Here is a 25,229-nt window from a genome sequence, read left to right as displayed (position 1 = left end):
GCAAGAAAGATGTGGTACAAGAAGAATAGGAAATGAAATCATCTGGGAGCGAGAAGAGGGTGGACAGGGGAGTGGGGGATGGAGGCCCACTGGGACCGCTAGGTCGCCCCCTTGTAGCTACCCATCCATCCTCAAAGCTGCTGCCTGCTTGTGGTAATCTGGGGAGCCCTGAAGGGCCTCCTGACCTTCTGTCTCCCTCCACCATTTCTCAACATGCCTCAAAGCCACCCTCTGCACCTATCCTTGGAGTTAAGCACTAGCCCCTGTCGTCTTCTTCAACAAGCAGGTGGCATTTTTGTTGGGACAGATGTTACAATTGTATATAGTTTTGCACCATTCTGGAACTTTCTAAAAAAGACACATAACCTAGGCTAGGGAAGTAGTTTCTCTAGTGTGCTACTTTTCCAAATTCTCATACAGTCACATTGATTACACCTGAGGAGAAACCCAACAGAGCCCAGGGTACAGCGGCCTTGCCCTTCAGAGCTGGTAGGCCCAGTGGGGCAGGTAAAGTTAGCCAGTGAAACACCTGAGCCCATTGTCCTCCCTGAGGAAGGAAAGGTGTGTAGGAAACCACATATCAGGGTAATTCCCACATTTCGCATTACTGGGAGACTCTCCCAGGGCCCCTGGGGATTATTCTCGGCCCAGGTGCCCAGAAGGCCTTGTGCTTCTTTCCATCATGGCTTTGACCTTGAAGACAGATCCAGTCTGGGACTGGGGCAAGCCAACCACAGAGATGTGCAGAGAAGCACCACCCCTCCCCCGACCCCCTTCCCACACCGGGCAAGCCAACTCAAAGGCTTGGGATGGGGGGCGGGGGGGGGACCCAGCACAGGAGCTCAGGCCCTCTGCTCACTGGGTAATCTTGGGAGTGTTACCCAAACAGGATGCAAACTGGCTAAGAATAAGGGGTCTGGAGACAAGCTTACCTGTGTCAAACCCTGGCTCCACCACCGGCCAGCACAATGGGCCTGAGACCTAACTTCTGTCTGTTTGCACATCTGTAAAACAGAACTTAGAACCATTCTACCTTGTAGCGTTGCTTTGTGTCAAGCTGATGAGCCGAAGCATGTAAGATGCCTGCAACACGGCCCTGCTCACAGAAGGGCCCTCGTAACAACCTGAGGCTTCATATGCGTGTGCATTGCTCCGCACACTTGAAGGGTATCAAGACATACTTCTTACGATGGCCAAGATAAATTTGGCACTAAATTTAAATTGGACGATACCACAGGTTGGTGAGGATGTGGAGACCTGGAACACTGCAGATGGGAATGTTAAATGGAGAGCCACTCGGAACAACGGTCTGACAACTTCCTATGAAGTTAAACATACGTTCGCCACAGTTACCACATGAGCTAATGAGCCATTCCTCATTATTTTCTCATGAGAAATGAAAACCTACGTCCACATGAAGAATGTTCACGGTGCTTTATTTCTCATAGCCTCAGACCAGAAGCAGCCCAGCTGTCCATTGGCAAGTGGACGAAAAAACAAATTCTAGAAAATCCTTTAAATGGACTATGACCCAGCAGTAAGAAGTTACCAAGCCCCGACACACGCCACAACGTGGATGAATCTCGAAATGATTATGCCAAGGAAAGAAGCCAGACGCTCAAGGCCACGTACCATAGGACGACAACTCTAGGACATTTAAACCAGGACAACAGCAGGGGCAGAGAACAGGTGAGTGGTAGCCAGAGGCTGGCAGCAGCAGGGGAGCAAGTGTCTGAGCAAACACTATAGTGTGACGGATGGAAGTGTTCTAGGGATGTGTGGTGGGGTGGGAGGGGGACATGACTGCATATGTTTGTCAGAAGGCCGAACGGCACATGTACCGAAAGTAAACTCTACCTCAGGAAATCCAACCTTACCTACGAGAGGAGAGGATTGGGCAGGAAGAGGATACTTTCTCGTTCCACTTAAACACACCTGTACCATTCAAACTTTGGTCGTGAGTGTGTCCTTCAGGTCCTGGGTAATAACTTCACTGGAGTTTGAGGTCAGAATGGTGCTATATATCCACTTTGCTGTGAGGTGCAAATGGGATTAGATCATGTGTATAAGGCCCACACAGAGGTGACCCACACATCTTCGAAAGGGATGGGGGCCTCTGTGGAGAGTGATGCCCCTGACTTACCTCAGTGACAAAGAGTGTTCGAGGATCGATGATGTCCAAGAAGTGCCTGAAGCGACCGTAGAAGGACGTCTGGAGACGGGGGTGGGGGGAGAGGAGAGGAAATCAGCTGCTGTAGACCATCCTCCAGCCCCCATGGGCCACACCCCACAGCGTACCCTCATCCATGGGATCCCACTGCCCCCAGGACTCCCCATGTGATAAATGCCGATGAGGACTCAACTTCTCGGTCACTCGACGCCAGCTTTCCAAGGTCTGATGTCTTTTTAAAGTCAACTCATAAAGACCATTAAGGTACTCGGTGACTGTCCTGGGGCCTTTCCAGAGTACCTCCTGTTTTCCTCCCTCTTCCCCCAGTTCCCTGAGATCCTCTCCAAGCCTCCCACAGTTCCCCAGCACCAGTGAGCACACAGACTGGAGAGGCCTCTCCCACGCTTCCTTGTGCACCACAGGCCTCCCTGCCTTTGCTTTGGACCTCTCAAGCAGAGGGAGGGTCCCTCCCCAAGGTCCAGCTCAGGCTCCGCCCCCAGAAAAGCTCCTCACAGGCAAAGCTCAAGGATGACCGGACCCAGCTCACAGACTTCAAGCCGTCCTTTCCCCCTAGCCCTGGAGCAGCTGTGAGGCTCAGGATGGAGGCCTGCTTGCCCTGGCCTCGCCCCAGAGCAGGGGCCCCAGAAAAGGAGGGCTTTGTGCAAAGCAGGCCACGGGCATTAGCCCACAATGAAAGGAAACCGAGCAACGAGCAACGAGAAACATTGCTACTGGGCCCTCTGCCCTAGGGAAAAAGCTGAGCTCAAGGGGGTGAGAAGATGCCAAGCTGGAGGACAAAGGGGAAGCTGCAAACACTGGAGGTTCATGCCTCACTTCACTCCGGGCTCTGCCCCAAATCCTCCCTAGAGCCCCACAGCTCTCCCAGTACCCTCCTCTGTATGGGGAAGGAAGCAGAAGCCTCCACACTCCCTCCCTCCCCTTACTCATTAGGACACCAGACCCTACAGCCACCTTCTGCTTTCTCTTCCCAGTAAGGACCCATTCCCTGAAAGTTCCCTGTGCATACGAGGCCCCATGCTGCCTCCACTCTCTGCTCGCTCTGACACCCCCCTGTACCCTCTCCACCCCCTCCTGCCACCCTCTTGAGGTATTGCCATTCACAACCCAGATCAAGCTTCAGTACTATTCCTTAACTCAAACAGTTGCTTCTCTAACCTCTCGTAATTCAAAGGGCCTAAACCATTACCCCACTTATACACAATGCTCACACCGCCATCCTGGCAAAATTTCCCCTCTAAGTATTTAGCCTAAGGAAACAACCAGAGATGTTCAGAGGTCTGGTTAGAAGTACAGGCCGATGATGCTCACCTCCACGTTGTTTGCGAAGGTGAATTGTTCCGCAAACAATGGTCCGCTCATATGACTCAACACCATGTAGCTATCTAAATTATATTTTCAGACTTTTATGATAGGAAAAAAATACTCATGATTTCATGAAATGCATACAAACAGGATAATTCCAACTTTCAAAAAAACAAGGAGATAAATAGAGCTAGATGGACAGTGAGTGGATAGCAAAGACACACAATGACATCCAGGCCCTGGTCTACCAGATCCAGCCCGGGGGCCTTACAGAAGTGGCTGATTCCAGGGCTGGGGAAGGGAAGCGACAAGCTGGAACCGGCTCATCCTGTTGGGCCAGAATGTGATGAAGCTGCCAGCCCACAAAATGGTGGGGACATGCTCAAAGGACCAAACGGGGGGCAGATGGACATCATGTGCCTCTGGATATGACACACTGAGAAATTCACAGTGTCACTCACATGGTATTCTGGAGGGACTGAAGCTAATCAGGAGTAGACATGAGGAAAACCCAAGTTGGGGAGCATTTCATAAAATGACCAGCCTGTTCATTGAGTATGTCACTGTCATCAAGACAAAAACCGGAATGGGTCCGTATGAACAGAAGCCAAAGAAAAAAAACAACTACAAGTAATCTGCAATTCTGGACTGTGTCAAAGAAAGATGCTCTCAAGGACGTTACTGAGACAACTGACAAACTTGGAATAGGGATCACAGATTAATAAAAGTAGTCGAGGGCGCCTGGGTGGCTCAGTGGGTTAAGCCTCTGCCTTCAGCTCAGGTCATGATCTCAGGGTCCTGGGATCGAGTCCTGCATCTCTGCTGAGCAGAGAGCCTGCTTCCCCTTCTCTCTCTGCCTGCCTCTCTGCCTACTTATGATTTCTCTCTCTGTGTGTGTCAAATAAATAAATAAAATCTTAAAAAAAAAAAAAGTAGTCGAACCATGTGAGATTCCTGAATGTCGTAACTCTACTTCCTAGACATTGAATGTTTGTGCCTCTCCACCAATTCACATGTTAACCTAACACCCAAAGTGTTGGTATTTCAAGGTGGGGCCCTTTGGAAGCAGTTAGATGAGGGCAGAGCCCTTATGAATGACATTGGTGCCATTGTGAGAGCCCCCGGAGGGCCCCTTGGCCCTTCTACCATGTGAGATCTCAGAAGACGGCTGTCTGTGAACAGTGAATCTGCCAGGCCCTTGAGCTTAGACAGCCTAGCCTCCTGAACTGGGAGAAGTTCATTTCTGTTGTTTATAAGTCACCTAGTCTATGGTATTTTTGTTATACCCGCTCGAGGGGATGAAGACAGCAATCTCAGAATGCCCTGGTTCTTATGATACATGAAAGAAGTCAGGGATCAATGGATAGAACCCACTCTCAAAGGGCTGAGAAAAATTACATGTATCAACAGAGCAGGCAACAGTGCAATCTGGAAAGTGAATACTTTCATGTGAGTTCTTTTCTTTAAGACTGAAGATGTCCTTGATGATACCATGGATATTTGCTCTGTTTCTAGACTTTCTGGTCACCTGTAGACAAAAAGAATAATAAAGGAAGTGCAACAAGAATGTTAAAAACTGGTGGACCTAGGCCCAGGGTATATGAAAGTTCTCTTTATTCTTACTGCCACTTTTCTGTAAGATCAAAACTGTTTCAAAATAGAAAGTCCAGGGGCACCTGGGTGGCTCAGGCAGTTGGGTCTCTGCCTTTGGCTTGGATCATGGTTTCAGGGTCCTAGGATAGAGCCCGCATAGGGTTCCCTGCTCATTGGGAAGCCTGCCTCTCCCCCTGCCTCCTCCCCACCTTGTACTCTTTCTCTCCTCTTCTCAAGTAAATAAATAAAATCTTTAAAAAAATATATAGAAAGTACAAAATTTTTTTTAAGTTAGATGAAAATATATTAAAATGTTAACAGGGATTGACTCTGGGTAACAGGAATATAGATGATTCCTTCTTTTTAAAATGAAATAAAGAGGGACGCCTGGGTGGCTCAGTCGGTTAAGCCGCTGCCTCCAGCTCGGGTCATGATCCCAGGGTCCTGGGATCAAGTCCCGCATAAGGTTCTTTGCTTGGCAGGGGGGCCTGCTCCTCTCCCTGCCTCTGCCTGCCGCTCTGTCTGCTTGTGCGCTCTCTCTCTGACAAATAAACCTTAAAAAGAAAAAAAGAAGCAGCATTCTATATAATATATAGAAGTAATAGTCTATTTTAAAAATACGTACTTAATTTAAAATACTATCTACTCTATTATTTGATTACAATCTCCTGAAGGAGGTAGGCTGTTGGGTGTTCCTTCCGTAGTCTCATCCTGCCTGGATCCTAGTCTTCTGTCTCAAACCTAGAAGGGGCTCCGGCCACATCCCTGCCACGAGAATGAATGAGTGGCCCAGAGGCTGCCTGGAGGGGATATAGCCCAGGCCAGGCTTCCAAGGGAGACTTCCAAGGGAGCCTAGGACTTGAAAGGGTCAACAGGGTGTCAGGTAGTGGCCCAAGTAGGGAAGAGAAGCAGCAGGGGCAGAGGGGAGGGCCTGGAAGGAGAACAGCCAAAGTGAAGCAACCTCCTAAAGATGGTCCAGTGGAGACTTCTAGTCTCTGACTGCCCTGTGGTCTGGCGCTGTCCTCATCCTATCCGAGCCCTGCTGGCCCCCTATGTCACTCTCCACCGTGGCCACTGAGAGAGTGTTCTAGGTAAAACACTTTGCTCCATAGATATCCTCACTGCCTTCTGAGCTGGGCTCAGGGAACACCACAGTGAACAAGCATTCGAGAAGCTGAGTGCATCAAGCAAGACAAGTAAGCAAGTCACTACAAAATGCTGTGGCCAGACCTTAAATGAAGCATCATAAAGCACAGTGAGGACACAGATGACTTCTTCCTGGTGAGTCAAGGAGGCTTCCCGGAGGTGCTGTCATGGGTGGATGGACGAGTTTACCAAGCAGAGAGGGGTGGCCACAAGGGTGCTCATGCGTGAAGGCTGGACTTGGAAACTGCATCAATGTCAGCCAAGAGGAGGGACTGAAGTATGATAGATGACATTTTAGAAAAAGAGGGCAAGGCCAAGAACAGATAGGGTCTGCCTGGAATGCTCTGATGTTTTAAAAAATAATAATTCCTATAGTGCCTAGGGAACAAGCTGTATTACTGTATTCATTCAGTCTATATGCATTAAATACCTACTGTGTGCCAACAGCTGAACTGAGAAGTGTAAGGTGAACAAGGTAAAGATCTACCCCGAGCCCAAAACAATCATACCACCTGGAAGAAAATTTCAAAAAATTGGGGTGCCTGGATGGCTCACTGGGTTAAGCCTCTGTCTTTGACTCAGGTCATGATCCCAGGGTCCTGGGATCAGGTTCCACATCAGGCTCTGTGCTCAGCAGGGAGCCTGCTTCCCCCCTCTCTCTGCCTGCCTCTCTGCCTACTTGTGATCTCTCCCTGTCAAATGAATAAATAAAATCTTTTTTTTTAAAAAAAAGGAAAATTTCAAAAAATTAAAAGAAAAGCAACTTCACCAGACTTCTGTGGTTTTATTCATTCATTCACCAATGAGCTCCTGAGGACCTACTGTGTGCTTAGCACTGCGCTGAGTCCTGGGGTATAGCAAGGGGCTGCCTGACCAGGAGAAGGAGGAAGAACAGAATGTGGATAATGCCTTGATTTCTAGTTAAATACTAAGGCCTATTAATTAGGACAGGGAAAACAAGAAGCATATGACTTAGTGGAGGGAAGACCAAAGTTCTTTGCTGGTCATGTGAGTTTGAAATACTTAAAGGACCTTCTGGATTTAACATTGCAGTAAATACTGGAAGCAGAGACCTGAGATTCAAGAAAGGGGTTCTGAGTCGTAAGTGTTAAGCACAGATGATAGTGTATTTACCCAGTCAGCCTCAGACACCCTCCGCCCAGGGACAAAGTTACATCTATTGACTCACTGCAGTGAGGGAGGCCATATAGCAGAGGAAGCTTGCGGTGCATCACCAAACGGGGGGAAAACTGAGTTGGGATTTTCTGGGCAAAGATGGAGGAAAATTTAAATAACACGGTGCTTTTTTTTTTTTTTAAGATTTTATTTATTTATTTGACAGACAGAGATCACAAGTAGGCAGAGAGAGAGAGAGAGAGAGGGAAGCAGGCTCCCTGCTGAGCAGGGAGCCCGATGTGGAACTCGATCCCAGGACCCTGAGATCATGACCTGAGCCGAAGGCAGCGGCTTAACCCACTGAGCCACCCAGGCGCCCGACATGGTGCTTTAATAGGCTCAAAGCAAAGCAAAGAGATGAGGAAAGGGGTCCATCTAGGTCTAGGCTGAGAAATGGCCACAGATCTTGTTTCCTTAGAAACTATAAAATTAAGATAAATGTGGAAGGTTGTGTCCAGAAATGGCTTATTTAAAGCACTGCACTTGGGTTAATCTGAGTCAAAGTGCCTTAGCCCCACCTCTCAAGAGGGGAATGTTTCATTCCTACAGATATATTATTACTTTGTAAAGATTTTACTTACTTATTTGACAGAGAAACAGCGAGAAAGGGAACACAAGCATTGGGTATGGGAGAGGGAGAAGCAGGCTCCCCACTGAGCAGGGTGCCCAATGCAGGGCTCAATCCCAAGACCCTGGGATCATGACCTGAGCTGAAGGCAGACACTTAATGACTGAGCCACCCAGGCGTTGCCCCCCCCCCCCCCCCGCCACTAGTATTATTTTAAAAAGCAAAGTTTCTGGCAGCTTATGGTCTCAGAGAATGCTACTTCCCAGTGAGTATGGAGGAGAGGTCACTCAAAGAAGTGAATCACTGGGACAATTTACAGTTGCAGGGGTCCTGGGGAGAACCACTAATTCTTTGTAGGGAGGGTGTTTCTCTGTCTGTCATTCCAGACTGAAAAATGGCAAAGAAGCGTTTCACTTTCTCAGTCTGGGTTATTTTTATTTTCTCAAAAGTTTAAAATGTATGGCCTTTTTTTTTCCCCCTCCAAAATTCAGCCCCCATCTCTACCCAATCAGCCAGTGGAGGTTTTTCCTTCCCTTTTACATCACCGGAAGAATGAATAAGCCAAGTGATTCCTTCTCCTCCCCTTCACAAGAAAGGTGAGTCAGCTTATTCTCAGCAGGACCTGCAGCACAGACATTCCCACCTCCGTAGCCGCTGGGGAGAGCGGACCTTGGGAGCAGCAGCCAAGGGCCAAGGCCTAAAGAAACTGGCAGCCCTCCAATAAATATACATCTAACCAGATCTCTAAGTCATGACTCTTCCGGATCAAGAATAAAATAGGCACTGAACCTATAGCCCAAAGGCAGAAAGGCTGGGCGGGCTCAATACCCCTCAGCCAGGCTGCAGGAGGAGACACCCGGGCATCCCCAGATGAGGTCTTCTACCCAGGGACTCAAATTTTATTGGCTGGGGTGGGCTCCAGGCATCAGTGTCCATGGAAAACCCTGCCCCAGTGCTTCTAACATGCAGCAGGGACTGAGAGCCACTGAACTAGAAAGTGTTGACCTTGTCCACAGCACAAACTAGCTCCAGGACCAGCCTCGGAAACAGTCACTGTCCAGCCTATAGGATGCAAATGATTAAAACACATTAACTTCCTGCTGGGTTCATTCTGGAGCTGGAGTTCAGGCAAACTATTGAAGAAACCTCCCTACCATCTCCCAACTTTCAGCCCACACACAGCTCTCACCCTAGCAGAGAAGAGTGCACTTTCCTGCTCCAGCCAGGAGCCCCATGCCCCACCTGCTCTGCTGCCTCGGTTCATTTCCAAACTTCCCATGCACACACGAAGCACGCTCACAGCCCCAGTTAGCTTCGCAGCTAAGTGACTCTCCCAAAGAAGCCAGGAAGTTTAAAAACAAAACGAAATGAAAAACAACTCATTTCTGGGTAGACTGAAACACAGACGGGAAGAAGCACATGTGTTTGGTCCCGGTCCTCAGACCCGACTTGCCAAAAATCGTGTCTGGGCCCAAAGCAAGTTCAGGGGAGCAAATGAGCAGACAAGTAGGAAAGGGAGCACAGTCAGGTCACAGAGCTTCCCTGGGGGCTGTCCTATTGTCTTCCACCCCTTTGCTAGACAATATGGGGTAGTGGTTAAAAGCATGGACTTGGGGGCACTTGGCTGGTGCAGTTGGTTAATCACTGGACGCTTGGTTTCAGCTCAGGTTGTGATCTCAGGGCTGTGAGCACAGAGCCTGCTTAAGATTCTCTCTTTCCTTCTACCCTTCCCCATTCCTCCCTCCTCTCTCTCTCTCTCTCTCAAATAAATAAATACAATTTAAAAAACAAAACAAAGTATAGACTTAAAGTTTATAGGAAGCCCAGGGGGCAAAAGAACATGTTAAATAATACCACAGAACTGCCATCAGTCACATTCAGAATGAGGGAAACCCTACAAGACAAACAAGACAAGACAGCTTCTCCAACACATAGAGGAAGAGAAGAGAGAAGGAGGACCAATAGATGAGAAGAGACTTATCAGTCAAATATAATGTGTGGGGCTTCCGGGTTCCTGATTCGAACAAACCAATTATTTAAAAAATGATGAGACAGGCGTGCCTGGGTATCTCAGATGGTTAAGTGTCTGCCTTCGGTCAGATCATGATTTCCAGGTGCTGGGATTGAACCCCATGTCAGGCTCCCGGCTCAGCAGGGAGTCTGCTTCTCCTTCTCCCTCTGCCTCTCCCCCTGCTTGTGCTTTCTCTGTCTCTGTCTCTCTCTCAACTGAATAAACAAAATCTTTTTTTAAAAAATGATGTGACAATCATGGAAATGTGAATAGCTGGATGTTGGTATTCCCCCTAAAGTCACACGTTGACTCTCAGCCTCTCCAGTGTGAGGTGAAGTGATGGAATTAAGTCGTGGGGCCTTTGGTAGGTACCTTCATGAATGGGATTAGTGCCCTCATAAAAGAGACTCCAGAAAGATCCTTCTACTCTTCTGCCATGTGAGGCTATACCTAGAATAGTCTATGAACCAGAAAGCTGGCTTTCATCAGTTGCCAGCACCTTGATCTTGAACTTCCAGTTTCCAGAACTGTGAAAAGTAAATTTCTACTGTTGGTATGCTATCCCATCTGTGGAGTTTGTTAGAGCAGCCCAAACAGACTAAGACGAACTGTGACTGATTTGATGATATTAAGGAATAATTATTTTAGGTGTATTAATGGTATTGTGTTTGTTAAAACAAATTTTTAAAACCCTCTGATACCATGTGAGAAAGAAGGTACATCACCTCTGTGATATTCTTCCCCATCAAAATGCATAACCCCAGTCTAACCCAGTCTAACCATAGCTGGACCAACCCAAACTGGGAGATACCCTACGAAATACCTGACCAGTACTCCTCAAAACCATCAAGGTCATCAAGAACAAGGAAAGTCTGAGAAGCTGTCACAGACCAGAAGAGGCTAAGGAGACATGACAACTAAATGTAATGTGGGATCACAGATGGGATCCTGAAACAGAAAAAGAACATTAGTATAAAAAAATCAGGAAATCCAGTAAAGTCTGGAAGTATAGTTAATAGTAATGTTCCAACACCAGTTTCTTAGTTTTGACAACTGTACCAGGGTCATATGAAATGATCCTATTAGGGGAAATAGGGTGAAAGTTATACAGGAATTCTGTTCTCTTTTTGTCTTATGTAAGTCTAAAATTATTCAGAAGTAAAAAAAATTTATTTTAAAAAAGTCCTAAAAAAAAAAAAAGTCCTTATTTTCTAGAGATATCTACTAGCAGTTAAAATGAAATGATGGGCGGTCTAGGCCTTGCTTTAAAATAGTTCTTTGGTTGGGGCACCTGGGTGGCTCAGAGGGTTAAGCCTCTGCCTTCGGCTCAGGTCATGATCTTGGGGTCCTGGTATTGAGCCCTCCATCGGGCTCTCTGCTCAGCAGGGAGCCTGCTTCCCTTCCTCTCTCTCTGCCTGCCTCTCTGCCTGCTTGTGATCTCTGTCTGTCAAACAAATAATAAAATCTTAAAAATAAAAAAAAAAGTTCTTTGGTTGGAGGGCACCTGGGTGTCTCAGTCAGTTGGGCATCTGCTTTAGGCTCAGGTCATGATCTCAGGTTCCTGGGATAGAGCCCCACATCAGGCAACCTGCTCAGGGCTCCCTGCTCAGTGGGGAATCTGTTTCTTCCTCTCCCTCAGCCCCTCCCCCCTGCCTGTGCTCTCTCAAATAAATATATAAATAAACTCTTAGAAAAAAAAAATAGAAGAATTCATTGGTTGGGATTGGGGGCTTATATATGAAATGAGGCTAGTCTCACAGTGGCCATTGTTGATGCTCAGTGACGGCTGGATCTTTCTTTGACAGCTGTCTCCACTTCTGCATGTCTGTAAACCTTAATAAAACAAACAAGCAAGGATCCTGGAGAGAGACTGCCTCAGAAGTGTTAATCTGTCCGTGTGCTGCAGGTTCGTTACCTATCATATATGGGATGATTGTACCTGCTTCACAGAGTTGTGAAAATTCACTGAGTCGACATGCCAAAAGGCTGGAGAAATGCTTAGCTATTCTCATCATCTTATGGGAGGAAAGGTGGTCACAGACCAAAGCCCAGCAAGGCAAGTCATCTTTCTCCACCCTCTGACACTGCTCAACGTCCTGTCTCCCCTGGTCCTCCTGCATAGAGATCGTTGAAGGATAGAAGGAAGAAGGGCTCTAGGGCAACACTAACGAGTAAGGAAAGACCTCTGCACCCAGTCTTGCAACAAGCGATGAGACTAGCTGGGGACGGAGGGTGGCATCCCTGGTGTGGGCTCTGGGAGTCAGACCCTGGATTATGAGCCACTCAGGGTTCAAGTGGCTGAAAGCAGCTACTGTGGTGGAAAGGAGGGCTAGCCGGGGAGGGGTTCTGATTTCAGAAAGTAGAGGTCAGCCGGGGCAGGCCATGCCAGCCTTTGGGGCCCTTCCAAAAGTGAGCTCCTTATCTCAGAAGAAGGGGAAGCCACTGGAGAATGTTCAAGTGTGCGGTGGGGGTGGCGGTAGGGAGGGGAGGGAGTCACCCGATCAGACCTGCATTGTTGAGACTGCTAAGGGGAAAAAGGAAGCATTGGAAGGGGGCCAGAGGGAAGCAGGGAGAGCTGTTAGGCTTCCACAGTGGCTCAGGATGTAGATAATGGGAGCTTGATCTAGGATTCCAGCAGGGGAGGGCAGTGGATTTGAGAGCTGTTTTAGAGAACACTGGGCCTCTGGCTGTGTTTGGAGGGTGAGGGCGAGAAAGGGAAGTACGCAGGGGATTTGCAGGTTTCTTGGGAGTCAACTGGGTGGCAGTTGGGCTGCCTGCAGAGTGGGGAACGGTGTGGGAGGAGCAGGAGGTGTGAGGGGGCGGGGCAGGGTGCAGAGAGAAGTTCCTTAACAGGGACAATCACCTCCACTGTGCTTTATGCAAGTCACTATGCTGGAGGAGGGGAGCTTCCAAAGCAAATACCGCAAACGCTTTCAGTGCCCTCAAGATCGGTGCCAAAAAAAGATCCACCAGCAATGGCTGAGTGGAGGAATCTCAAATGTGCCTTTATAGCTCCGGCGGTGATCACAGCAAAGGCCTCAGTCATTAAAGCCACTGGGAAGTCTTCAATAACTGTGCGTTGTGTGACTGAATGTCCCAAAACAGGTATCAGAAAAAAGACAACCCACAAACCTTTATTCAGCCATTATTATGTGTCTAGCCCCACCTTGGCATAAGACGGAGACAAGGAAGGGCAGGATTAGCCCCCTCCCTCAAAAGATGCACACAAGGGTTGCGAACAAGTAACCACACATGAGTGTTAGAGGAACACAGGACAGACCGTCACTAAAGGCTGACCTAAAAGGATCCCACTTGGGGTGGCCAAGTGGGGGGCAGGATTGAGTGAGTCGGTGACCTGGTCCCACCAGGGGGAATATCACACAGGAAGAAGGCAGTAAAGTTCTTCCAGAGAAGGGGGGGCCTGCCTGATCCTGGAGGCATGAGTAGAAAGTGGAGGGCGGGCTGGGAAAGGGGGACAGCCAATGAAGGGTCACCAGAGTCCTGGGAGAGGCACCCCTAACCGACTCGCAGTAGGGGGGCATCCTACACAGGCAGGAGGATGCCAGTCTTGCCTCCGACAACTACATGCTGAGATGGTTTATTTCTTTAAAGGAATTTAAAGTCCTGTCTTAAAAGTGGGGACATTTTCTCACTCTGAAGGCTCAGGGGACAGTTCCTTCATTACCAGCAAAGCTCGGTGCACCACTTTCCTGGCCCCAGTCCCTCTCCCACACAAGCACCACCACCAAGAAAACAAAAACACAAAACACAAAGCACCACCGCACCGACCTTTGCACAATTTCCTTTCTTCCTGCAAACTTCTGTCTGCCTCCGCTGCCCCCCACCCAAGGCAGGGCCGGTTCGCTTCAGCCGAGCCTCTTTGCCCTTTTCCTAATAAAGTCCACTTCCTCGGCGTTTGAGGCAGTGGAGGACCGAGGGTACGAGGCGGCCGGAGACGTGGGAATGGCCCCTCCAAGCCTTCAGCCCCGGCCGCACGTCCGGGCTGTGGGTTCGATCCCCGTCTACGTGGCTGTGACTGGGGTCCCCGAATAAAAGGGCCACTGTCACCGTGCTCCGAAGAGACCGACAGGGTTGGACAGAGGCAAGCTCTCGGCCGCGCCAGGGCCCGGGCGCCAGAGACCCGCCTCGGAGGTCGCACGGGAGGGGGGTGGTTAAGGCGGCTGCCGGGGACGGGGACTCTCGCTAACAGCCCGCGGCCCCAGGGGATGACACAGCGTTTCCTCCGCACCCCGGCTCTCCCCGCATGTCCTCGTTCCATTCCCGGCAGGGCACCAGCCGGCCGACTCGCTGCGTCAGCGGATCCCCCGCTGGAAAGGACCGGGGTGGCCGGGGCCGCGGGGACGGCTCGGCTCGTGGCCCTAAACCTTCGCGCCCTGCGGACCTGGCTTGGGGGTCGAGGGCTGGGAGCATGACCGCGGAGTGCGGACGCTGCCCGGGAGCTCCGCCAGCAGCTCGCAAAGAATGTCAGTCCCCACCCACGGAAAGTTAGAAGGCATCTCCGCCACGCCAACTTATCATCCAGAGCCGGAGTCGAACTTTCCGCCGGGAGTGGCTGGCTGCACAGCCCAAAGCGACCCTGCAGCAGCCGCTCGGACCCGGACGCCCTAGATCCCGGGCCGCGACCGGCCGCGACCAATCACAGTGCGCCTCGGGCGGGAAAGGCTGGAGGGCGCGGGCATCTGAGGAGTGACGGCACCGGCGGCCAATAGGAAGCTAAGGTGGGAGTCCTCGCCCATCCTGCTCACCAATGGGAAAGGGATGGCTGGGGCCGAGGTCCCCGAGGCAATAGCTGCAGGCTCCCCGGTGGCCGCGGGTCCGAGACCCTAGGACTAAAGGGAATTGGGGAGAGGAGTTGGCTCGCCCTCCCTGGGCCACCCGCCGACCCTCAGACCATAGCCCGGTCCTCACCTGCTGAAAGCGGGGTTTGCCCAGTTGGAAAGGAGGTGCATCGGTCGAGGTGTTAGCGGCACTAGCCGCCGCCGCCGATGCTGTGGTCGCTGTATCCGCCATGGCCACTGACGCCTGCAATCTCCGGCCCTTTTAAAATGTCCCTCCTCGGCCCCCGCCACAGCTGCTCCTCCCGATTGGCCATAAGCAACCGCAGCGAGCCGGAGGCGCAAGGGGTTGTGGGGAGCGTAGTTTTTCCCGTCACGGGGGTTGACAACCCTAGACTGCGGAGAGTTGCACCGACTCAGACCCAGTCTCGGTTCCTGCCGCCAGATTTGCAGGGCTCGGCAGCATGGGAAGAGTGTGCGGGTACGGCTCTAAGGTTCCGACAGGGGGCCACGGGGCTACCCCTCGCCGGTTACCTGCCCCTAGAAGTTTAGTTACTGCGAAGGGCATCGCTCCTGGGGCGCTAGCCCAGAAGAGCCCTCCCTACTCAAGCGGTCCAACCGGGGACCAGATGGGCAAGGACTCCAGGATGTGTAGGGTTAATCCCGGAAAGCTTTCTGCAAGGACTTGCACTGCGGGAATCCTCACGCAGTTCCTTCTGTGGCTACCTTGCCCCCTCCCCTTGTGCTCTCCAGCCATCCTGACACCCAGAGCATGCTGGGCGCTCCCCGCCCCTGACCCTTGAACATTCTGAACCCAGAGAACTCCCTAACTTTTTATCTTTGCCTGACCCCTGCTCTTCTGACCTCAGCCTACACATTGCATTTCCCAATCCATCACCCTACTTCCCCATAATCCACTTCCGCTCCTATAGTACCCAGCACTTTTTTGCAGCCTAGGTACTTACAGTTACTTATGGTTCTGAGTATGTTTCCTACTGTAAGGTCCATAGGACAGGAGGTGTTCTACCGCTGAGTCCTCAGTGCCAGGCTTGGCAGGGTTTGCAGCAAAGACTCAAATATTCGCTGACTGTGTGAGTTAAACAGTGGGAGCTTCAGAGCCTGGGCAGGCTCCACTTTATTTGTCCAACTAAGGAAGATCCATCCCCAGTCTAATTCCCAAGCAGGAGAGAATCGGGGGCGGGGAGGGGGGTTCAGTAGTGTTTATTAGGCACTACAAGGACTTTAGGTAAGAGAGAGCAGCACATACACAGGGCAAGACACCAGCAAGGATTATAATAAACCCACTTATGTAATATAGAGTAGAAGATTCCTAGCTGAATTAGCTGGTCAGTGAGCCAGGCTAGGGGAGGGGAGGAAAGCTGTCTGTTTTACCCAAGAAGACAGTAGAAATATTTTTGACCTTAGGGAATCCCACTTTAGGTCTTCTTCCTCTCATGGTGAGGTGGTGAGGTGCAGCATTGGCTCGTGCCTGCCCATGTCTTTCTGGACAATGCACGATCTAAAGTAGTCAGTTCCTCATCTGCCTACAAGAACTATAAGAAACAGACTATTCCTAAAGCCAGAGAGTGGTGCTCACTAGCCATGAAGAATCATTTGTATCTTGGATTTGTATCTTTCCCAGCCAGACTAAGCGGTCTCAGAATAAGAATCAGGTCTTTTATCCTCTGTATTCTCCCACAGTATTCAAGGAATGTAGGTCTCTTGGCAAAGACAAGACTGAGTCCAGGCCACTGGGCAATGCTGTGCTGCCCCTAGTGTTAGTACAGAGGCAGTGACACTCCAAAACCCCATCACCTGCCTTCTCCCCCAGAAAGCCTCCTTTTCATACATTTATCAAAACAGGAACACCACTGAGCCACCTGCAGTATGGGAACTTTTTATTCTTCATAAAGTGCTCAAAACATGAAGAACAAGCTCTTTATAAACAAGAGTTACAACTAGGAAGACAAACAGCAAAGCAGAACTGTGCCTGCTCTCTGCCCACCCTGCCTGCAACTCTCCACGTTGTGGCCAGGAGCAGAAACATCCGACAAGAACCTTGGGCTTCAACTCACAACTCTCCTGAAGACATCCTTGCCCTGGGCATTTTGGAGGGCCATGGTCAAGGACGAGCAGAAGATCAGGGTCAGGGCTGATAATGAGTAGAGCCCGGAAGAATATGTAGTAGAAGAGGTCTCCCCTTCCTTCCCCCAGAAGAGATACCTACCCAACTCCCAATGACCCCCCCAAAAACATGACCCAAGACCTGCACACCTGTGGACACTTTCTCAGCTTTGATAAGTGATCCTTAGGGTAGATAACATTACAGGGACTTTCCCCTCATGTGTGTGGGGGGGTCCTCTGCTTCATCCTGGCAGAAGACATCACCCACAGTGCACATTTCCTTCCAAGGCTTTCAGAGAGATCCCATAGGCCCTCTCAGGAAGAAAAGAGGTCCCAGAGGAGCTCTTGCCTCCTTGCTGGGTCAACAGTGTCCTCCTTCAGCACCTCCTCACCCCAAAACCTTTGTTCAAACAGGGTACCCCAAGTCACTAAAGGTTCCCTGCAGATGCCATGGGAAGCCTGCCATATTTTCTGCAAGCAAACCAGGGGCTGGGCCAAAGGACAGACACTTCATTTCAAAGTACACTGCAACCAAGCCAGGCAAGGCCACGGGCAGAAGGGACAGGCTGGGAGAGCAGCTAGCAGATGACGGGAGGGCAACGAAGGCTTTTTCCTAAGTATAGGCAGAATGGGACCTCCTACTTCCAGAATGTAGTTGTTATCCCAGGAACCTTCTCAGTTGGGGTTGAGGGACGAAGAGAAGGTGGCAGGAACATTAAAGGAGCAGTGGCAGCTTCGCCAGGCCCTTAACTGAAATTAAGGGCACAGGGCACAGCAAGGCTGACCCATCCTCCTTTCCCATACCCAGGGCCTGACAGATCTGGCCCCATGTGCTCAAGAGGGAGGGAGGGGGGACACTAAACGGAGAGAGAGAGAGAGAGAGGTCTACATCCAGAGGTTCTTGACCCCACCCACAAAAGGCACATTTTAATTGGTTTCCAAAAGTTCAAACCCCGCAGCAGCACAGAGTTTTGGCATCTGGACAGGCAACAAAAACAAACATGGAGGGTTGATCCCCAAACATAAGCAGCCCAAAGCCCCGAGGCCTGCGGAGGGGCCCACAGCCCCGAGGTGTGCAAGGAGTGTTCTCCCCACCCTTTCCCCAGCTTTCCATACATTCACATGAGAGATGCTCAGTGGGAAGACCAGAAGAGGAGGGCGGTGGGGGCCTGGAGAATCCACATCTCCATCTCCCTTCATCCACATGGCCCTCGCTCTGCCAACTGCTGGAACACACAGAATCGGGACACAGCAGAGACGAGACTAAATCATGCTCCTTGCTCTCAAGGGAACAGATAGGAGGCTCCAGTTACCTAGAACTGCAAACTGGGCAGCCTGGTTCCTGCCGCAGCCCCAGTAATGCTAGGAGAGCCCTCTAGGGGCTGGACACAGACGACAACGGGGACAAGGGTTTAGCCTTGGATGAAATGACTGTTGTGGGGTAATAAAGTGCGTCCCAGATGCCATATCAAATTGTTGCTCACCCCGGCTCTGACTTGAGGGCTGAATTCTTTGTTCCAATCCCCTGGAGCCCCCAAAACTAAGGGACATGAAAATAGGCAGGTGGGGAAGACCCACGGGGGGTTCCCAAAGACACACGAATTGTACATGGAACTTGATGCCTGCGATGGGATTCCCCATGGGCCCCTCTTCCAGCACCCCCCACAGAGGCAGGAGGCAGGGGGAGCAAGGAGTGACAATGGAAGACAGACAGCAGCCTGCCCGGGTGAGAGTGAGTTCAGTGGGACGGAGGGAAGCGCAGGCCCAGTTTGGGCAGTGGGTCCACGTGACCCTCCCAGGGGCAGGGGTGGGGAGGGCTACTTGGGAGGGTCAGGGGGGATCTGCAGCAGTGTGGGTGAGGTCTCCATGATCCGCACCAGCAGCCGGTCAATGTAGCTCTCCAGCTCCTGCACGTGCTCGTCCCGCTGGCTCAGCTCCCGCTCCCGCTGCAGGAGCAGGCCGATGAGCTCGTCGTGGGTCAGGTGGTAGTACTTGGCCGACTGGTCCAGCACACCTGAGTCCTGAGGCCGGGGAGAACAGTGAGCAGGGCGGCCTCAGGTCTACCTGCCCACCCACCCAACAACACCCAGGTTTCACCCTATAGGCCCCGGAGCGGCCTCTGTCTCCAATGCAAGAGACCGCCTAACTGGCTTCAGGGCTCCGGCGTGGGGGACTGGGCCTGTTCTTCCCTCCACCCTGCCCAGCACGCAGCTCCTGACCTCGGGCCGCCTGGCCGCTCTCCACCGCACCACATGCCTGGCATCCTCTCGGGCCTCACCTTCAGCCTCTTGGTGTCCACAGTCTGGCCCACGTGGGGGGCTGGAGCCACAGGCTGAATGCCGCCGGATGTGACTGTCTTGAGCTTCTCCAGCCCGCTGCTCAGAGCTGTACTCAGACTGGAGCGGGGCTGCTTCCTGTCTGGGCTGCCCTCCACGGGAGCAGCACTGAGGGGCTTCACGGGGTGGGGACTGCGGAGACAGAAAGGAGAGGCGTTACGGGGAGTGGGGAGCAGCATAACGGAAACGGGCTGGGGGGCGCACCAGCACTTGACGGCAGCTGCCCCTTACCAGAAGGCCTCAGGGCAGCTGCCACCAGTGCTCCTCGGCAGGTTTTCCTCCCTCCTCCCTCACTGCTCTCCTCACTGCTCTCCATTTTACTCCCTCAGAAGGCCTGCCCCCCTCAAGGGAGCAGCACAGCCCGGCCCACGACCTTCCCAGCACCTCTGGCCAGCCTCTGCCAGGACCACCCCCTCTGCTTCCCTCCCTCTACCACACTGGAACCTTTCTCTAGGGGACTGACCGACCCTTCTAGGGTCTACAATTTCCCACGACTGGGGACTCACAGGCTGTGGGGCTTTCAGTGCTAAAACCTGGAAAGACTTGAGCAAACTGGGACACTTTGCTGTTGTCTCTAAACCTGTTTTTTTCCCATCAGCACTGAAAATGGCCCGAGAAAGACACCTGGCTCTCTGCCCTCAGTCATGCCCCAGCTCCCCTTCCTCTCTACCCAGCCCCACCAGAGCACACAGACTGCACTGTCTCTAGAAGTTCTTACCTTTTGTTGATTCCTCAACCCATCAGAATGGGGACCTTGGCCCCACCAGCCTAGCACAAGTGCTCCTGCCGAGGCCACCAACCCCTCAGCTCTCCACTCACTGACCTCTCTGTGGACTTGACTCCTGGACCACTCCTTGCTTTGGCCTGCTCTCCCTCATTTCCCACCAAGACCTCCATCTGGTTTTCTGACTTCTCGCAGTCTCTTCTCAGTCTTAACCGCTAGCCTGCCCTTGGATCCCTTCCTTTCCCACCTTGGCCCCCACCGCCCCTAATGTCATCCCCAGCCTGGACCTCAGCCCCGAGCTCTAGGCCCACACAGAGTTGGAGGCTGGCTGGCTCCACTCTGGGTCCAGCTTGGGCTCACCGCACTGGCCTCTACACCTATCCTCTCCTGTGTCCCCCCTCCCAGCAGCGTATGGCTCCAGCCAGACCCTGGGGAATCCCTGATTCCCAGGCCTCAGCTCCAGGGCTAACAAACATTGAACCTGCTGCCCCTCACCTTCTCTCGCCCTGGCCCCTTTGCTCCCCGTCAGTGCTGGCTACACCGCCTTCGGCTACACCTGCTGCCACTCATCTCCTCGAGAGAGTCTTGCCCACCTCCAACCACTGCTCTATTCTAATGGGATGGTGATCTCAGCTTCTTCGATGTTCAAACAGCCTCCACTGGCTCCCTATCAGATAAGAAAACACTGTCTCTAATAGAATAGATTAGAATAGAATGCCCTTTCTTCCTGGGCCTCCACTCCACACACTGCTGCAAACCAGGAAAAGCGTTCTTTCTCACCTTCAGGTGGTCCCTCTGCACAACACCTGCCCTTCGCCTGCTGGCCTTTCACCTGCTGGCCGGCTAACTCCTCCTCGTGTTTCAAAGCCATGCAAGGCCACCTCCTCTAGGAAACTTTCCTGATTCCCCTAAGCTTACTACAGGGACCCCGCTCTGGGATCCCTCAGCACCCCAGACCTGTGATAGGTATGCAAACTGCTAGCACCGGACCCCAAATCAATTAACCTTTCCCCAAGGGACCTCTTAAAATCTATGGTCAATTCACAGAGCTTTTGGACTATTTAGAAGTAGGAAGCAAAATGATTTAGCCCAAGGCCCTGGACTCTGTCAGAAGAGGGACAGCCCAGGCCTAGAGAAGCCAGTTCTGTTACTCAGGATAGGGCCATGGATTCCTGGGACGAGTGGCAGAGAGGCCGGGTGGTGGGGGGGAGGGCCGACAGCAGGGAAAGCAACGTCTCTCCTCCCACCTAGGAGTCTGCATTAGGGACAGGAGCTTAAAAGCTGCTCTCCTGAGACCCACAGACTGTGCCCAGGGAGGGAAGGAATAGCCAGGTGGCATACAGAAACCCTGAACGGGTCCTGGGCTCTCAATCGGATTGGCCCCACACATTGGAGGGAGCCTGGACCCCAGAGATCTTAAGACCATTTCCTCCTCTGAGAAATGGGGACAGCTCTATTTGGCCCATCTACTTGAGGATGGAGGGACATGCTGAATTCAGACATGAAGCCCACTATAAAGGGAATGAAGCTTCCCGAAGGTAGTTAGTATAAGCAGAAGTGAGACTAGAATACAGCAAGGCCAGCTAAGGATGCTCTCATCACTGCAAAGACACCGTGACCACCTCCTCTTCCCAACCTCTGGGGACGGCTTCACTGCGTGCCACTAGCACAGCAGCCCAGGGTAGCCCAGACTCCTTCCCTCCCACTTCTCATGTATCAGCAGGGGCCCCCTAGGCCAGCTCCTCATGGGTGCCTGTCTGTCTCCCTCACTGGATTGGGAACTGTCCAGGTACACCATGGGGACAGTGTTCCTCATCTCTATGCAGTGTCTGACACAGCGTGGAGGTGCAGTGAACTGGGGTTACTACCTGTATGAGCTGGCAGGCAGGGGTTCCGGTCCAGGACCTCCACACTGCCCTGTTCAGCAGAAAGAGCAGCCACCTCTGCTCCCCCCACTTCTTCAGCAGGGCTTCTAGGGGACTAGCCTCCTTCTGGACTTCGCTGCCCCCATCAACTCCAAGCGACCTGTGTCTCCTGACCTCAGCTCTGGCCATCCCTCACCAATCAACCTAGTGGGGAGGTCACAGCCTCATCATTCTTCTTAAACAAACCAATGCCACAGTGACCACAATCACAGAGGCATCCAGAGGCCACGCAGGCCTGTCTTAAGCACCTCGGGACCACTCCCTGAAAAGGCGCAGACGCAAGCCAATGAGGCACCTGATGGGGCTACAGACCGATTCTTCTGGGGGCAGGGGTGTGGTCGCTTCATTTTTCTTTTTGTCCTCAACAGCGCTTGGGCTTTCTCTCCAACAGAGCTCAGTACCAGTCCCTCCTCGGGCTCTCTTGCCTCCCACAGCCCACTTCCCTGTGGCTCCCATCTGACAAGTGTCACTGCCCCGGCACCCAGTGCCCCTCGCAGCCGAGGGCATGAGCCCTTCTCCCCCTTCCCCTGCCAGCCCACACTGGCTCTGCCCACTCCGTTCCTCACTCCCTGTACCTCAAAAAACTTTGCGGGGCACTCTGCTTAGCCAAGGACCCGGGGAGGAGACAGCTTCCAAGCCAGTCTCACTGAAGGGCTCCATTCTTCAAAGCTTCCCCTCTCCTGCCTTTCGGGGAAGAAACGCTCCATCTGCCCCTGGAAGGGCTGAGGCTGGAATGTGAACACCTCGGCCCCTGGGCTGCTTTGCCCCCTTTTCCCACCTTCTCCTGCAGAGTCTTCTCAGGGTGAGAGCTCACCTGGCGCTGGACTGTGGCTCCTCAGCTGGTCGTGTCTCCAAGGGCAGAAGCACAAGCGGGGAGGCTGGGGTGGCTGCAGCGTGGTCTTCCCCGGGTGGGGCAGGGGAGCCCCCGGGGGAGGAGGCTGGCTCCCCAAGGGTTGGGGAGGAAGAAGTCAGGGGCTGAGCTCCAGGCAGAGGGGAACATGGAGGGCTGGGGCCCCCATGATGGTGGCTGGCCCAGGACGGGAGAGGGGGTGGTGGAAAAGCAGGCTCTGGGGGAGTGGGCAGCTCTTCTGGACCAGAGAGGATGGAAGGTTCCCTGGACCCTGGAGGGGATATGGACGGGAGACTGGGGGGGTCTTGGCTCTCCTGAGACAAGAAGGGGTTCAAGGCGTCCTCCTCTGATGCCCACACATCAGTGTGTTGGGAGCTATCTAGCAGGGGTCCAAGCCCCTCTTCTACTGGTCCCTGCCTCCGGGCCTCAGGACCCTCAGGGCTTTCTCCTTTCTCTGGAGCCCCCCAGATCTGCAGACTCTGAGGAGCCACGCTCTCTGAGTAACAGGGTACGGGGGTGGGACCCTCAGGGCAGCTGGTGGGCGGGGATAAGGGCAGCTGAGGCACGGGAGGGCCGGCACCCTCGGCTTTATCTTGCAGGCCTGGCCCACACGGCAGGGTTCCGGAAGAATGGCTGTCAGACTCTGCCCCCGGTGTCTGGCCCTCCTCCTTGGCCTCCCGTGGACCAGCAACCAGTGGACTTGGAAGGCTGTCTTCTCCTCCTGTCTCTGCCCCCCTGCTTCTCAGCCCCCCTGCAGCAGCCGCCGCCACTGCCACCTCCTCCTCCTTCTCCTGGGACTCTGAAGGCGTGAAAAGGCGTGGTGGCTTGGGAGGTGGCCTGCCGGGCTGCGGCTCCCGGTCTGACACCTGCTTAGGTTTGTGCTCCGGCTCCTGGGGGACAGGCCCCTTGCTCCCCCCAGGGCTCACAGGTTCCGGTGACTCTGGCTGCATCTGCTCATCAGACTCTCCCCGCAGGACTGGTGAGGACGTCTCGGCTACAGGAGAGATGGTGAGCATATCCCAGGGCCACGAATCGTCGACTGTATTGAGCTCGTGCGAAAGCTGGCCTTCGCCTCGGGAGGCCGCCTCTTGGACCTCAGGGGCGTCGTCGGGACCAGGCAGCCTTTCCCACACACTGATCACTTCAGGGGAGCTAAACAGAGACGTCGCACTGTCTGCCGGACTCTGCCCTGCATCCCCTCCAGGGGCTGGCGGCTCCCTGTCTGCTTCGGAGTCTGCAGCTCTTGGCTGCAGCTGGGCAGACGAAGAGGGCAGGCTGGCCCCAGCTGGCCCCAGGGGCCCCAGCTCAGCCACACTGCTGCTCCGGCGGTCCAGTCCCAAGTCCAGAGGAAGCCTGGGCTCCAGCCACACGTTGCTCCCACCTCTTCCTCCTCCCCCAGGGGCCCCCTGGGGCTCAGCCACCTTCACTGTCACGGCCCCGCGGCCTTGCTCCTGTGGCCCAGTCACCTCCAGCCCCACTCCTCCTGCAGGGGCCAGGATCTTGCTCCTGGCCTCTGGACGCAGCCTGCTGGCAGCAAAGACGTTGAAGGTGTCGTCCCACTCAGGCGGGGCTTTCCCAGGGGAGGCCAGGGGGGTGGGGCTGGGCCTCGAGGCACTGGGGAGAGAGGGAGCAGGTGAAGGACAGTTTAGTGCTATGTCGGCTAGGAGCTCCTCGAAGAAAGGGTTGCTCTGCATGGAGGTGAGGAACGGGTTGGTGAGACCCGAGAATCCAGATGGGGTGGCTTCGGGGGCGGCGGAGGCAGCAGCGGTGGCAGCAGCAGCAGCAGGGGAGGCGGCTGCAAAAAGGTTAGTGCTTAGCATGGGAGCAGCGGTGGGAGGAGGAGTGGGGAGGGCCGGAGCACAGGGGGAGCAGGGGAGGTGGTGAGGAAGAGCAGCTGGGTCAGGTTCTACCTGAGGAGACACGTCCAGGCTGTGGAGGGAGACAAAACCGTGAGCCTCCTGGTTAATGCCAAGACCGGAACCGGCCTTGCTGAATACCCCTCGCCTGCCCACCCCCCCACACCTGCCTCGGGCCGGGTACCGCATGCCACACCCACACGGGCTGGGTTCAGGCCGGTGTGCCAGGGGACAAAGGGAAGACCCCAACACAAAATATGATTCGCGGCTGCCCAAGGAGGGAGACGCTGGGCAGAGCTCATGTAATCCCATGTCCAGGCAGGATCCCAGCCTCCACCAAAGGTTCTTCAGGGGCCCAGAGGCTGAAGAGTCTTGTCAATACCAGACTTAACGCCCACAGAACCAATCAGGTGTCTTACAGCCCCTCAAAGACAGAGAAGAAAGAAATACTAGCTGCGTGAAGAGGATAAAGAGGCCAGAGAAAGGCCAGGCCTCAAAATCTGGCTGGGCAAAGCCAGCGCAAATGGAACCCCACAGGGTCCCTGGGATTCGGGCAGCTGGAACAGATGGGTTCTACTGACTGACCTCTTGCAGAAACAGGAGGTAATAACGCGGCAGGCATCAGACAGGA

General features: G+C 53.1%; 2 protein-coding genes across 16 annotated transcripts in view; both read right to left on the bottom strand.

Moving 5' to 3' along the window:
- Nucleotides 1-15,119, bottom strand: part of SFXN5 (sideroflexin 5) — a 136,696-nt gene extending 121,577 nt beyond the window's left edge. For 5 of the 7 annotated variants that reach the window (XM_082745584.1, XM_082745587.1, XM_082745586.1 and 2 more), the window contains exons 1-2: nucleotides 14,917-15,119; nucleotides 2,144-2,212 (exon numbers count right to left, since the gene is read on the bottom strand). In XM_082745584.1, the coding sequence (XP_082601710.1) occupies nucleotides 2,144-2,212; nucleotides 14,917-15,018 (171 nt within the window). In that variant the 5' untranslated portion in view covers nucleotides 15,019-15,119. Of the gene's footprint in view, nucleotides 1-2,143; nucleotides 2,213-2,683; nucleotides 2,709-14,236; nucleotides 14,372-14,916 lie in introns of those variants that run through there. The other 2 variants (XM_082745585.1, XM_082745589.1) reach the window with 2 other exon arrangements.
- A 1,545-nt stretch (nucleotides 15,120-16,664) lies between these two features.
- Nucleotides 16,665-25,229, bottom strand: part of RAB11FIP5 (RAB11 family interacting protein 5) — a 117,468-nt gene continuing 108,903 nt past the window's right edge. For 7 of the 9 annotated variants that reach the window (XM_082745578.1, XM_082745577.1, XM_082745580.1 and 4 more), the window contains 3 exons: nucleotides 22,707-24,671; nucleotides 19,186-19,375; nucleotides 16,665-18,928 (listed from right to left, as the gene is read on the bottom strand). In XM_082745578.1, the coding sequence (XP_082601704.1) occupies nucleotides 18,725-18,928; nucleotides 19,186-19,375; nucleotides 22,707-24,671 (2,359 nt within the window). In that variant the 3' untranslated portion in view covers nucleotides 16,665-18,724. The remainder of the gene's footprint in view (nucleotides 18,929-19,185; nucleotides 19,376-22,706; nucleotides 24,672-25,229) is intronic. The other 2 variants (XM_082745576.1, XM_082745583.1) reach the window with 2 other exon arrangements.

The sequence above is a fragment of the Mustela nivalis genome (genome assembly GCF_964662115.1).
Source record: "Mustela nivalis genome assembly, chromosome: 8".
In the NCBI taxonomy this organism is placed as follows: Eukaryota; Metazoa; Chordata; class Mammalia; order Carnivora; family Mustelidae; genus Mustela; species Mustela nivalis.
The sequence above is the reverse complement of the archived record's forward strand: the minus strand, read 5'-3'. Positions and strand labels throughout refer to the sequence as shown.